Below are 13,266 nucleotides of genomic sequence, written 5' to 3'. Positions count from 1 at the left end.
ACATAGACCAACGACATAGACCAACGACACATAGCAACGACACATCTACATATGACTTCTACTTATTTTTGATACAAATGGAACGCCATCAAATTTACAAGTGAGTGTTATAACAGTAATCTTTATTTTATTTTCACAGTAGCTTTCATGTCAGATAATCTAAATCAATGTTAGAGAATATATTCAGTCCTCGCATAGAATATATTTAACTGAGCCCCAAGCGCCACTTTTTGAGGTTTTATTTATTTAATTTAATTTATTTTTACATATTTTTTAACTGTGTCAGGAGACCTGCTTGTGCCCCTCAGCAATAATATTAAGCTAAAAATAACAATTTAACTTAAAAAATTAGTCTGGCTTAGCTTTCAATTTATAACAGTATGGGTGCATTAATAACAATAGAGAACAATAAAGAGAACAATAAACCCAAATTAATATAAAAATATCCTTAGATGCAGATGGACTGTAGAGGGCACTGCACTTAATGACAGAGCGCATTTAGAGAGAGAACAATCAACCAGAATGCAATATTAAGACATGTAATTAACTACATATTTGTATAAACATTTTATTAAGCTAGACATATGTCTGACAGTCTGCAGACTGTCTTAAAAGATTAGAAGAAACTCTATGTTAAGTTTTATGTTTTATTATTAAATGTGTAGGTTTGTAAATGACCAGCTGATTAAGTATTATTTGTTCTCCTTATAGAGACAAAACCTGAAACCTTGATTATAAGAGAATTATCTCAAAGAAAACAGGCTGAGATTTCCAGAGGATCTCACTACGGCTGACAAGGCGCTGCGGAGAAAGATGTCGCGATTAACTGAGATAGCCAGGAAGGAAGGGAAAAAGCACACTTTACTGGAGACAGTGGAATAACTTAACGGCAGCTGCAGATACCCACACCTGCTTTCCTCTTCCTCCACTATGGAGTGAAAATAGTCTCTGTGCGTGTGTAAAAGTATCTGTGCGTGTGTAAAAATATCTGTATGTAGTACTGGATTTGTAACTCTGTGTTGTAACTCTGGATAGTTGTATCTGTGAAACATGATTTGTAAACCGTAAAAAGAAAATAAACCTTATCATATGCCTTCAAATGTTGAAAAAGTACGCACGAGTCGCCAGATACACTCACACAAAACTGCATTTACCACAGACCCGGTTACGAGTGCACGAGTATTTTTGAGACTCATTTCACGCTTCCGGAGCTCCCAGATTTGTGTGTAGATGGTGCGTTTACATGCTAGTAGAAAGCTGGGTCATCTGAATTTTGCTCTGAACGTTTCTCACTGAGCTTGTGCCGAAGTGGCAAATACGTTAGTTTGGTGGAAAACGGAATATTTCAGCACTTCCTTATAATATTCCAAAATTGTTTGTAGACATATTGTGCATTTTTGAGTGGTACATGAGACTACGTGGTCTGAAAAACGACCACTGGTTGGGGGAATGGTTCGCTGGCCGGAAAAATAGGCAGGCAAACCAAGCAAGACGGAGCGTCCCTTTCAGATCTCATCAACACACTGATCCTCTAACAGGGATCCTCAGACCGAGGCATCGATGTCTGGTGTCCTGTAAAAGTATCTGTGCGTGTGTAAAAATATCTGTGTGTGTTTGTGTGTGTAAAAATACAACAACAACTAAATCCTCTCACCTCATTTTGTCTGTTTTAAATATTTCACACCTGTCCTTAATGTACATCAATCGTATTTATGTCTGATGTGATATACCACGCTGACGTCAGCAAGGAAGCGAAAAAGTTTCGCAGGCTTTGATTGGAAGTTGGAAGATGACATAACCGGAAGTTTTGTTCAGCCTGTCCAGAGCGGGAACACGGAGCTGTTTTAGCACAGAAACTGCTGCTGCGTCAGGTCGTTGTTTTAAAGCCAACACCGTATTACATCTTCTGTCCGGTCTGAAATTCTGCTGGTAAGATTAAAGGTTATTTCTGGTCTGGTTGCTAGGTTACTCGTTTGGGTACTGATACGACTGAAACAGTGAACAACAGCTACCAGTGCTCTAGTTAGCAGGCTAAAAGTTTGTTAGTATGCTAGGGATCTGCAGGTCGGTTTATCTCACAATGTCATGTCTTCTTTTACCTGAGTCAGAAGGAATCATGCAGGCCTTCCTGAAAGGAGCAACTATCCAGACCAGTAGACCCCAGAAGGATAAGGTGACAGCGGGACCCAGTGGTGAGAAGAAGGCGAAGGCTGTTCCCTGGGTCGAGAAATAGTAAGTCTTAACTTCAAGGTTTATATTTCACTCTGGGGCTGAATACTAAACAAAATTACTTTACTTTTAGTTAGGGTTAGGGGTCCTGTTATTGCTTCAAAACAATAACGTGTGGTGACACATGTCTAACTGTAGTGTTCATGTGTCACCACGAGAATTTTACATATTCTGTACAGGAGACAGAACGTTTTATTTTCTGACTGACATTAAATCAGAATATATATTTCCTGTTTCGGCCAGTCAGACTAAAATAAACAAGTTCTATTTACTAAATGCCAGCCTATGTTTCTGCTACCTGCTGTTTCAGCAGGAAGGGGTAACGAGTTCAGTAATCTATCAGGAGGACATTTTGAGATTTACCGAATATGAGGAAATGGCTGAAAACCTCTGCATTTAAGAACCTCCACATTCTTCTTCCAAAAAAAAATATTCTGGGATTTAGCACATAAAAAGGATTTATTAATTCTAACTGACTTGTTACAGAAAACATTTAGCCTAGCCTCTGAGCATGAGGAGTGGAGGGGAAATGGGATGTGTTGATTTGTGAAGGGCCCGCCCAACCCTTCATCGGGCCTTAAGCGAAATTTGGTTTTGGGGCCCTCTAGTTCTGCTAACAGTATGGACTGGCTGCAATTAGCAATCCGATCATTAGATCATTCACACACCTGGTATAAACTTATTCCATCTCTGGCAGTGCTGTTTACATTATATACATGTATAATAGAATACATTTATTGGCCAACTGATTTATCAACCAGTCGATTTCTGGGCGCCGATTTCCTTAATTTTGGAGGGTCGTGATTGGCCGACACATGTGAAGCCCATCTTATCTCCTAATCTTATTTTCATCAGCAAAGGTTTAAAGATCAGCCTCTGTCCTCTTCTGCTCTGCAGTGAGAGATTTGACTGACAGACCGGACCACCAGGTCCGGTCTGCACATTTACAGTTAACAATATTCACCCCATTGTTGCCAATTCACCAACTTTTTTGCTATATTTAGCAACATTTCAGACAAAAAAAATTCCTATCAACCAAAATCAAAATCGGCGGGGCAGGCTTTTTAAAGATCGGTAACCAGGGGTCAGCCAGAAAACTGCAATCGGTGCAGCCATACACACACATTCATGACATTCTATGATTAAATAAATTTCTCTTTAGTGTTACTCCAATAGCTAAAAATGTAATTTATACCTGGTGAGTCTTTCTCCCCTGAGAATGTGGATTGGTACTGAACTGATTATGAGCCTTCAAATGATTTTAACAGAAGTTTCACATAACTTAGAAAAATAATGTTTGTTTTAGCCACAAAATGATTATATTCAGCAGCAAACAACATATCTCCAACTACAGCGTAGAGTAGCTAATCGTTGTAGCAGCTATGTAGCCTGATGTAAAAACATTTTGGTAGACAATGTCAAACATTGAGAAGTTTTAATTATTATTATTATTAAACGTTATCAAACACAGCGTTTTGAAGCCAAAAATACCTCAGAAATATACACCGCCAACCATGAGAATCAACTCATTTAAAGTTTAAACTCAGTTTCACACAAACACAAAGACGCTAGCATAAATGTTTGGCTGTTGAACTGGACCGTTCACGCTAATTTTCTATTAGCAGCTTTACAAATCTTTTACATTACATTACATTACATTACCAAGGCACATTAAAACAAACCTTTATCTTGGCTTTTTTCTATTCTTCCTCTTTCTTTTCTCCCTCCCTGAAGAATACGTCCTTTTTTGAGACATTGTTTTGCTTACTTTCTGACCGGAACTTTGGACGTTTGGATGCTCTGCATATTGCACGGCAGCTCAAATTATCGGCGAAGCGTGTGGTACCTACCCCGGCCACCAGAGTGCCCCAAGAGCAATTTTTGTTTTTCTTTTTATCTATAAAATAATGATTTCTACATACATTATCAAATATATATTATTGTAAAAACAAATCACTTTATGGGGAAATTGTGTGTTTTTGATATTATAATGATACAAAAATTATTATTAAAAAAAAAATCGGCTCCACTGAGGGGGCCTCTTAGTGGCCTTGGGGCCCTAAGCGGCTGCTTAGTTTGCTTATGCATTGGACCGGCCCTGGCTTTGTGTTTTCTAGCAATCTGGATTCATCTGTATAGCACTAAATATTATCACTTTTATATTTTGTGTAGTTCAGTTTCTTTCTCTGTCTTTTAATTCCCCATTCAAAAAGATTGCAACCTTGTTAGTCAAAAGGTTACAATATTTGACCAAACAAGTTGTGCAAAAAGTGGACAAATAAAAACTATTGGAGCCCAAGCTTGTATCTGAACTAAAATAAAGGAGTTCCCTGCATCAGCTGTCATTAGTTCAGATTTTATAAGGAAATTTTAAATGGCTGTCTTGAAAACTACAGACACTAAACATAGCTATTGAGTAAATTAGCTTCACCTTCTGAGATGTGGTTTACTGCTAAATGAAAGTCTTTAAATTCCACATATCTGTTACAAGCTCTGGAAAACAAAACTGAGCACATTTGGCCGCCGTGGATTAAATTTGGTCCTTTTTAGATTTAACATAAGGTAGCTGGACCGGAGAGCAGTCCTAGTTCCACTGAGTGAATTGCAAAATAAATTAAATGAGTGTTACTAATTGGGTGAATACATATCAGTAGGTTTGTTTTTGTGTATTTTTCTAACTCCAGCAGACCCAAATGTGTTGATGAGGTGGCCTTCCAGGATGAGGTGGTCACAGTGCTGAAGAAGTCACTGGAAGGAGCAGATGTAAGTATCAGTCTAGCCCAGTGGTGCCCAAAGTCGGTCCTCAAGGGCTGGCATCCTGCATGTTTTAGTTCTCTCCCTGGTTTAACACACCTGGATCAAATGATGGCTCATTAGAAAACCTAAGAAGAACATTGACATGCTGAAAAGGTTGTTGTTGCCAGTAAGGAGAGAACTAAATTATGCAGAATGCTGGCCCTCCAGGACTGACTTTGGGCACCCTAGGCCTAGTCTCTTACTAATTTCAGATTTGCCAATAAAAAGCAAAAACAAGCTTTCCTTTTTTAAATTAACCTTGGCTAATTAATAGCTTTATCATCTGTGCATTTAGACACAGGCCAACATGATGAGTTGGCCCGTCACGATAAACAATAAATCAATTAATGTCATGATAAATTAAAATGACCTCAGTAATAAATGAGGGCGATAATATTATTGCTTGTTTGTTTTTGTCATCTCTTTCTTTCTACCAAAGAAACAAAATGACATAAAGCTTCACTCCGGTGCCTCACGTTACTCCTCCCCTCTCCTTTCCTCGGTAACAGCTAAACACACAGGGAGCTAAAAGCATTAGTTTTCCCTCTGCTTGGGCTGAACCCAATACAAGGGACACAGTAGTAACAAAAGCAACAAAAGTTTAACAATTTTCAACTTTCTTGTGTAGCGTTGCTAGCCTGCATGTGCACGTATGCATGTACGAGCTAGAAATTTCACATGCACAACTTAAACTGTTCACTCTTCTGGATGAGGGCAAGAGACTGTCACCTCATCGCTCAAACTTCATAGAAATGAATGGAGAGGGAGCAGTGCTGTGTCTGGTCACTGTGTGACCATTACCTCAGTTACCTGCTAGGCTCCTGGTCTAATACCACAGAGCGTAGCATAAAGCCCAGTGAGGAGGAGTGAGCCAGGGAAACGCTATTTTAAAAAGTGAACGTGACAGCTGCTGTCTGGCAGCACTTAGGATTTAAACTGAATGACCGTGGTGAATAAGTGAACCTGTGGGGGTGTAATGTTGTAAAACAGTTGCGACTAAACAGTAACCAACATATCTGCACCTAAAATGCACCGATGCATGTTTAGTTGCTTGGGGATGGTCCTATTGACACTCATGGGGTTGCAGTGGCATTTCTGATATGGGTGACAGAGGCAACCACCCAGGGCAGCATGTTGTTGGGAGTGGCACTCCCCACCCCCTGCCATCAACTGGACAGTCCGAATGTGAACAGTGCCTAATGCAAACCCAGGGACCCTCCTTCCAATTTTTTATATTTAAAAAGTCTTCCAGTTCCAGTGCTAAATGTTCTTTCAAAATTCGTTTTTTGTTCTCTAAGAGGGTGCAATTGCATTGTTATGCAATTTTTATAATATTAGTGGTTTCAAAATAGCAATATTAGACTGAAACTGAGAGTTTATCGCAATAATTTCTGGGACAATTGCCCAGCAAAATTTGTTATTGTGACCAGCGTATTTATTTATTTAAAAAAGAAATAAAACCCACACATTTAAACATATTTTAATGACTTTGAACTCCCATGGAGAACCTAAGGTTCCTGGGACCTCCTCCAGTCTGGACATCCTTGTCTTGTGGGAACCAGTCCTTACTCTCAGTTTCTGTCCCAGCTACAATTTGGGACAGAATTACCTGGGCATGATAAATTTATTATGTTGAATTAAAAACTTATAATTTGCATAATCCAAATCCATGAATGTTGACTGAAAACCACACAGTGGTGAAGGAGCACATGTCTGAGGATTAGCTTTTATCTTGAAGTCATGTGATTTCTGCTTCATTTCAGCTTCCAAACCTTCTCTTCTACGGTCCTCCTGGAACAGGAAAGACTTCCACCATCTTAGCTGCTGCCAGAGAACTTTATGGGTGACTGATTTGTTTTTTTTTTTAACTCCCTCCAGTACTGGAATGTTATTTGTTGCGTTGTTTTTATTTTCAACTCCTTCCTGTTGTGTCCCTCATTAGGCCGGAGCTGTATCGACAGAGGGTGCTGGAGCTGAATGCTTCGGATGAACGAGGAATTCAGGTCATCAGGGAGAAAGTGAAGAACTTTGCTCAGCTCACTGTGGCTGGGACGCATCCAAAGTGAGTCTGAACTCCTGCAGAATTTCATCCCTGTGCTTGTTTCTTTGTATCAGGCACTTACTTGAATTTGAAGAGTCTGTTACTTTGTCTGTGTGTTTATCACGAATGGTATGAAGGTTTTCCATTAAAAAAAAGGCTCAAACCCATGACATTTCCAAGAGCTATGATCTTCTGTTTGCAGCGGAAAGCCATGTCCTCCTTTTAAAATCATCATCCTGGACGAGGCAGACTCTATGACAGCTCCAGCACAAGCTGCGCTCAGGCGGACAATGGAGAAGGAGTCCCGCTCCACCCGCTTTTGCCTCATCTGTAACTACATCAGCAGGTGTGCTGAAGGTCCGTAGGTCAGCCCTCTGCAGCACTGTGACCTGGCCCACCTGACTCGTGTGTTCCTCTCTTTATTCCTCAGGATTATTGAGCCTCTTACCTCCAGATGTTCCAAGTTTCGTTTCAAACCTCTGGCTAGTCAGATCCAAGAAGAACGTTTACTGGAAATCTGTGATAAGGAGAAGCTCAAGTACACCAAAGCGGTAGGAGATGGAAGCTGCATTTGTTGATTTGAGAGCAATCAGACCAGCAGATAGAGGTGTCAGAATTTTATTTACAAACTCAACCATTTCCTGAGCTGGTATTTACTTGCTTAAGCACACTTCCCCTTCCAAAAGCTTTTCATGTTAAGCATAATACCTTATGTATTTGGATGTATAAATTGATTCATGATGTGGTGTGTGATAATTAGCTCCCATACTATAGTTAGATAAACATCCTTCATACAATGATGTCTGAGCTAGGGCTAGAAGATTTGGAAAAAATTTCTATCACCATAACATTTTTCATTTCCATTGTTCTCTATCACGATATGAAACAAATCACTATTTTTATGTTTAATGTTCCCTGGATCTATTAATTTTAAATTTAGTGAATTTTAATTTTAAAGATTTAATTTTAAAACTTGAACATGTCATCACTCTTTTGGATAAATAAGAGACACGCTTTAAAATAAAAACTTCAGGCATTACAGGAGAACTGAGCAAAACATTTTATATTTTTTTGTGGACATCAACTAAATAAAATGGGCATTGAAATATTAATTCTCAAAATCTGTCTTTTGTATAATCCATTTTTTAATTACTTTTTTTAGCGTAAGATATCGACAGAGAAAAAATTGTTTTATTGCCCGGTTATAGTTCAGAGTTCTCTAATATGAACTCAAACTGCTTGCTGTCTCTAGACCTTAAAAACAATTTTTCATGTATTTCCATTTGTTTCAGCAGGCTCAGCAGGTTGGCTGTGTTGTATTATTTTGGTCATGTGATAGAAATGTAGAACATGCTTATGGGTTGGGGTGTTTAAGTAAAGCAGGAAAGAATGTAGATATTGTGTCCACATTTACATGGTGGTGAAAGTGCACGGAAATGTATATGGTATTGGTTATCGGTGACAACGATATCGGATATCGGCCCAAGTTTCCATATTGGTCCGTCAATAAAAATGACCTATATTCAGATTTATCTGGGGAGTTTTTTATCACCACTATATACATCCAAGGTCACCTTGTTAGCTGTTCTGGTAGCCATCAGTACAGACCCAGACATCTTGACATCTCAGTGATGGAGCAGTAGATGAAAATGGCCTTTTAATAAATTGTGTAGATGACCAGAGCTCAGCAGCACTGCTGTTATCTTCAGTTTAGTTCCAGAGTGCTAACCCAGAACATGCAGATTTCTGCTTCAAGCTTTTATTAGCTTATTTCATCGACTCAAATTTCTTAATTGCTTATTTTGTTGCTGCTTGTAAGCTTTAATCAAACAGGTCTCTCTCATAAATAAAGATCAAAAAATGAGAAATAAAAAAACTCAGCTAATGCTGTCTGGCGTGTGGATAGGCCTGTCATGATAACAAATTTTGCTGAGCGATTGTCTAAAAAAATTATTGCGATAAACGATAATATTGTTTCAAGCCCTTTTGACACTGATTTAATGGAAATGACTATTAATGCACGCAATTTCCTGTCATAGATAGATACACTTTATTTTCAAAAGAACTGACAAACAAAACAACCAAAAGTAAGTATTTTCCTTACAACAATCTTGGAACGTTGGACATTCTAAGATTGTCGCTGGTGATTTCGTAACCGATCGTCCTGCAGTGTGTGGCCACGACAATCTAAAAAAGTCACACTTTAAGTATACCAATCCTAAGTATACTTGAAATATACTCAAGTATGTTAAAATTTAACATACTTATTACACAATATTTCGCTTTGATCTAAATAAGGGGTTTTCCCCGACTGGGAGCTGAACTCAGCCTGTTGAATGTGACAGGTAGCCAATCAGAAGGCACAGATTCTCCTCCGTGCTTTCTGAGGGGAAATTACCAAGGGGAATCCCACACAGTGCAACCTGAAGACCAGCAGACATTGGAGATGATATGTGGAAACAACATTAATATTTATTCAACATTTTGTGCAAAGAATATAGAAATGACAAGGAGAGGAGTTGGAGCCAAATTGCTACTGCAGTTGATAAACCCGGTAACTTTTCAGCTGTTCTTCGTTAACATGACATAAATAGGTTATAATGATTTTCATTGAGTCAGGACTTGCGCTGACTGTAGCCACATGTATCACAGGTAGATTCTAGTAAAGCATTGATTAATGCCTGATACTAAAATTAGTTAACTGGACTTGTAGCCATTATTTTGTGCCCATGTGGCTGGACACCACACTGCACGATCAAACCCGATCGAACCGTTATACCTAGGATTTCTGTCGACTAATGTGTGGTCTCTCAGGTTTTGAAAATGGGACGACAATCAGCCGACAACTCATGTAGTGTGCGATGGACATTACACTAAGGAAATGAGGAAGGGAGGGTCAGTGGAGAGCTCCGGAGCTGAGCCTTTTTTCATTCAGTATCATCAACAGAAAGAAAAAAAAAATGCAGGAAGAGACGATAAAGCTGATAATTAAAATGAGGTCGATATGTTTAATTTATCGTGCGATTAATTGATCTATCGTTTATCGTGACAGGCTTACAAGCCTCAAATGTTGATTTCGTGCTGTTATGCTGCGAGAGTGGACCGGCTCTTCTTATCTGGCTTCTCCTTTGTTTCATAGAGACCTAAACTTCCCAAAGTTTTTCTACTTGCATTCTTCTGTCTTTTGATCGCAGTTGTTGTAAATAAGAGGATGTTGTGCAGTCGCAATAACCGTGCCCTGTAAATATGTGATTGTGTGTTGGGAAACAATTTGGTGATTTGAATGTGTGAAGTGTTATAAAATGAACACCATGAGTAAATTTAATATTGAATGTACATCAAGACCTTCTCTCTCTTTTTTAAAATGGCTTTGCATGGCGTAGAGCATTGCAGCGTTGGTGCAGCTGTCTGAGGGGGATCTGAGGAAAGCCATCACGTTTCTTCAGAGCGCAGCGCGTCTCAACGCTGACAAGGAAATCACTGACCAAGCTATAATTGAGATAGCGGGGGTGAGTCACAGAGGAGAGAAATGATGGACACCTTCATCAGCTGTAAGTTCAACATTGTGTATGATTGAAACATGATGGTATGGTTCCTACACACATCACTTTTATAGGTCATTCCTTCCAAAATGATTGATAAATTGCTCCAAATCTGCTTCAGAGGAACGTTTGAGAAACTAGAGGTCGCAGTGAGGGTAAGTTATTGCTTTGTCTTCACATTTGTGTCCTAAACACTGTGCTTTGTCGACACAGACAAGTGCTTCAGTTATTTGACATAACCTAACCAGAATGTTTTTTTTCTTCAACAGAACATTAGGTTCTATTGTTTGGTTTTGTTCTGCTGCCTTGCTGTAATGCACTTGCTTTGTGTTTCCTCTTCTGTGTCATACTTCTCTATTAGAACATGGTGAATGAAGGATATGCAGCCACACAGATCCTGAGTCAGCTCCATGACTGCATCTTGGAAAAGGACATTACTGACGAGCAAAAGTCAGCCATCTTTGAAAAGATGGCGGTGAGTGTCTTCTATGGACTTATTTAGTTCAGTTTGAAATAAAAATAACTCCTTTAGAATAACTAGTGCTGTTTGTTATACAAATTTGTCACAATAATTAGCATACTGAAATAAAATTAAAAATACACTAATTAAAGCAGGCAAATTTATTTGTATGGCACATTTTAGCAACAAGGCAATTGAAAGTGCTTTATATGATGAGAACATAAAACATCAAGCAAATAAACGTTTTACATAATAAAGGAAGGTAATAAAAAACTGAGAAAGTTCCACTTATTACTAATCAAATGCAAGTTCAGTTGGAGAAAGTTCTGATATACCCACACATGGATTTCTTTTATGCACCCACTTGATGCTTGAAGTGGGTTTGGAGTCACCTGGGGCCTCATGCATTAAAGAGTGCGCAGTTTTCACACTAAAACTTGGCATACAGAAATTTAGAAAAGGGCGGTGTACCAAAAAATTCCGATGTGTAAAGCCATGCACACGCACGTGGCTGTGCACCTTTCCTTTATACATCCCAATTTGCGGGAAAGAGTGCAGCTCCTGGTCCGCCCTGCCCAAGTGAAAAATTAGTATAACTTTAAATCAAAAATAATTTTTAAAAACTTAAAAAAAATTGAGTAGGAACTGTAAATGACAAAAATCCAAATATATTTTGAAAGTATAAGTATTAATATTAAATATGTGTGGTCATACTCACAACATCTAGGTGTAGATATAAACTGTGTGTAAATTGGCCAGTGTAATGTTGAGGCAAGAAAAAGTTTTTCGATTAATCCTTGTCTGAATAAAGTCATAACTGCCCTATGGATTTGGCCATTATTCTTGGACTACAGGTGATCATTGCTTAGAATAGTGATTAGTTACTGTCTGGATATTCACTAATCTGATTAAACTGTTTCATGACTGTACAATGAATTTACAGTCATTGAATGGGGAAGGAGCCGGAGCTAGTGTGTGATGCTGATAGGTTCCAGCTAGAAATAGTCAGTCCTGCCTTGACGCATGGCTATGGTTCTGGAACCAGTCTCCTTGAGAGGGGCTGGACATACTTCCACTCAGGAGTTGCCCATGGTGAGAGGCGCCGGGCAGGAGTGGGCATACTTGTTGCCCCCCATCTCGGCGCCTGTACGTTGGGCTTTACTCCGGTAAACAAGAGGGTAGCCTCCCTTCGCCTACGGGTGGGGGGATGGGTCCTGACTGTTGTTTGTGCTTACGGGCCGAACAGCAGTTCAGATTACCCACCCTTCTTGGAGTCCTTAGAGGGGGTACTGGAGAGTGCCCCTCCTGGGGACTCCTTTATTCTGCTGGGGGACTTCAACGCTCACGTGGGCAATGACAGTGAGACCTGTAGGGGTGTGGTTGGGAGGGGGGTTCTTCGGGAGTATGGGGTACCGGGCCCTTTGATACGGGCTGTCAGGTCCCTATATGACCAGTGTCGGAGTCTGGTCCACATTGCCGGCACTAAGTCGGGCTCGTTTCCCATGAGAGTTGGACTCCACCAAGGTTGCCCTTTGTCACCGGTTCTGTTCATTACTTTTATGGACAGAATTTCTAGGCGCAGCCGGGGTGTTGAGGGGATCCGTTTTGGTGGCCTTAGGATCGCATCTCTGCTTTTTGCGGATGATGTGGTCCTGTTGGCTTCATCAGATCGTGATCTGCAGCTCTCGCTGGAGCGGTTCGCGGCCAAGTGTGAAGCGGCCGGGATGAGGCTCAGTGCCTCCAAATCCGAGGCCATGGTCTTGAGCCGGAAAAGGGTAGAGTGCCTTCTCCGGGTCAGGGGGGTTGTCCTGCCTCAAGTGGAGGAGTTTAAGTATCTGGGGATCTTGTTCACGAATGAGGGAAGAAAGGAGCGGGAGATCGACAGGCGGATTGGGGCAGCGTCTGTCGTGAAGCGGGCGCTGTACCGGTCCGTCGTGGTGAAGAGAGAGCTGAGTCAAGAAGCGAAGCTCTTGATTTACCGGTGGATCTACGTTCCCACCCTCATCTATGGTCATGAGCTTTGGGTCATGACCGAAAGAACGAGGTCCCGGATACAAGCGGCCGAAATGGGTTTCCTCCGCAGGCTGGTTGGGCTCTCCCTTAGAGATAGGGTGAGAAGCTCGGTCATCCGGGAGGGACTCAGAGTAGAGCCACTGCTCCTCCACGTCGAGAGGAGCCAGTTGAGGTGGCTCGGGCAT

The 13,266-nt window shown here is 40.4% G+C and overlaps 1 protein-coding gene across 2 annotated transcripts in view; it reads left to right on the top strand.

The window, feature by feature from the left end:
• The first annotated feature begins 1,758 nt into the window (after positions 1-1,758).
• Positions 1,759-13,266, top strand: part of rfc4 (replication factor C (activator 1) 4) — a 15,377-nt gene continuing 3,869 nt past the window's right edge. Inside the window, exons 1-10 of one of the 2 annotated variants that reach the window (XM_015025633.1) lie at positions 1,759-1,929; positions 2,105-2,232; positions 4,914-4,992; positions 6,789-6,868; positions 6,968-7,087; positions 7,269-7,412; positions 7,497-7,617; positions 10,450-10,575; positions 10,683-10,763; positions 10,970-11,083. In XM_015025633.1, the coding sequence (XP_014881119.1) occupies positions 2,117-2,232; positions 4,914-4,992; positions 6,789-6,868; positions 6,968-7,087; positions 7,269-7,412; positions 7,497-7,617; positions 10,450-10,575; positions 10,683-10,763; positions 10,970-11,083 (981 nt within the window). In that variant the 5' untranslated portion in view covers positions 1,759-1,929; positions 2,105-2,116. The remainder of the gene's footprint in view (positions 1,930-2,104; positions 2,233-4,913; positions 4,993-6,788; positions 6,869-6,967; positions 7,088-7,268; positions 7,413-7,496; positions 7,618-10,449; positions 10,576-10,682; positions 10,764-10,969; positions 11,084-13,266) is intronic. The other variant, XM_015025632.1, reaches the window with a different exon arrangement.

This window comes from Poecilia latipinna, unplaced genomic scaffold (genome assembly GCF_001443285.1).
Source record: "Poecilia latipinna isolate Pla-1442-1.1 unplaced genomic scaffold, P_latipinna-1.0 Scaffold4222, whole genome shotgun sequence".
Classification (NCBI taxonomy): domain Eukaryota; kingdom Metazoa; phylum Chordata; class Actinopteri; order Cyprinodontiformes; family Poeciliidae; genus Poecilia; species Poecilia latipinna.
This window is presented reverse-complemented; position numbering and strand designations above follow the sequence as displayed.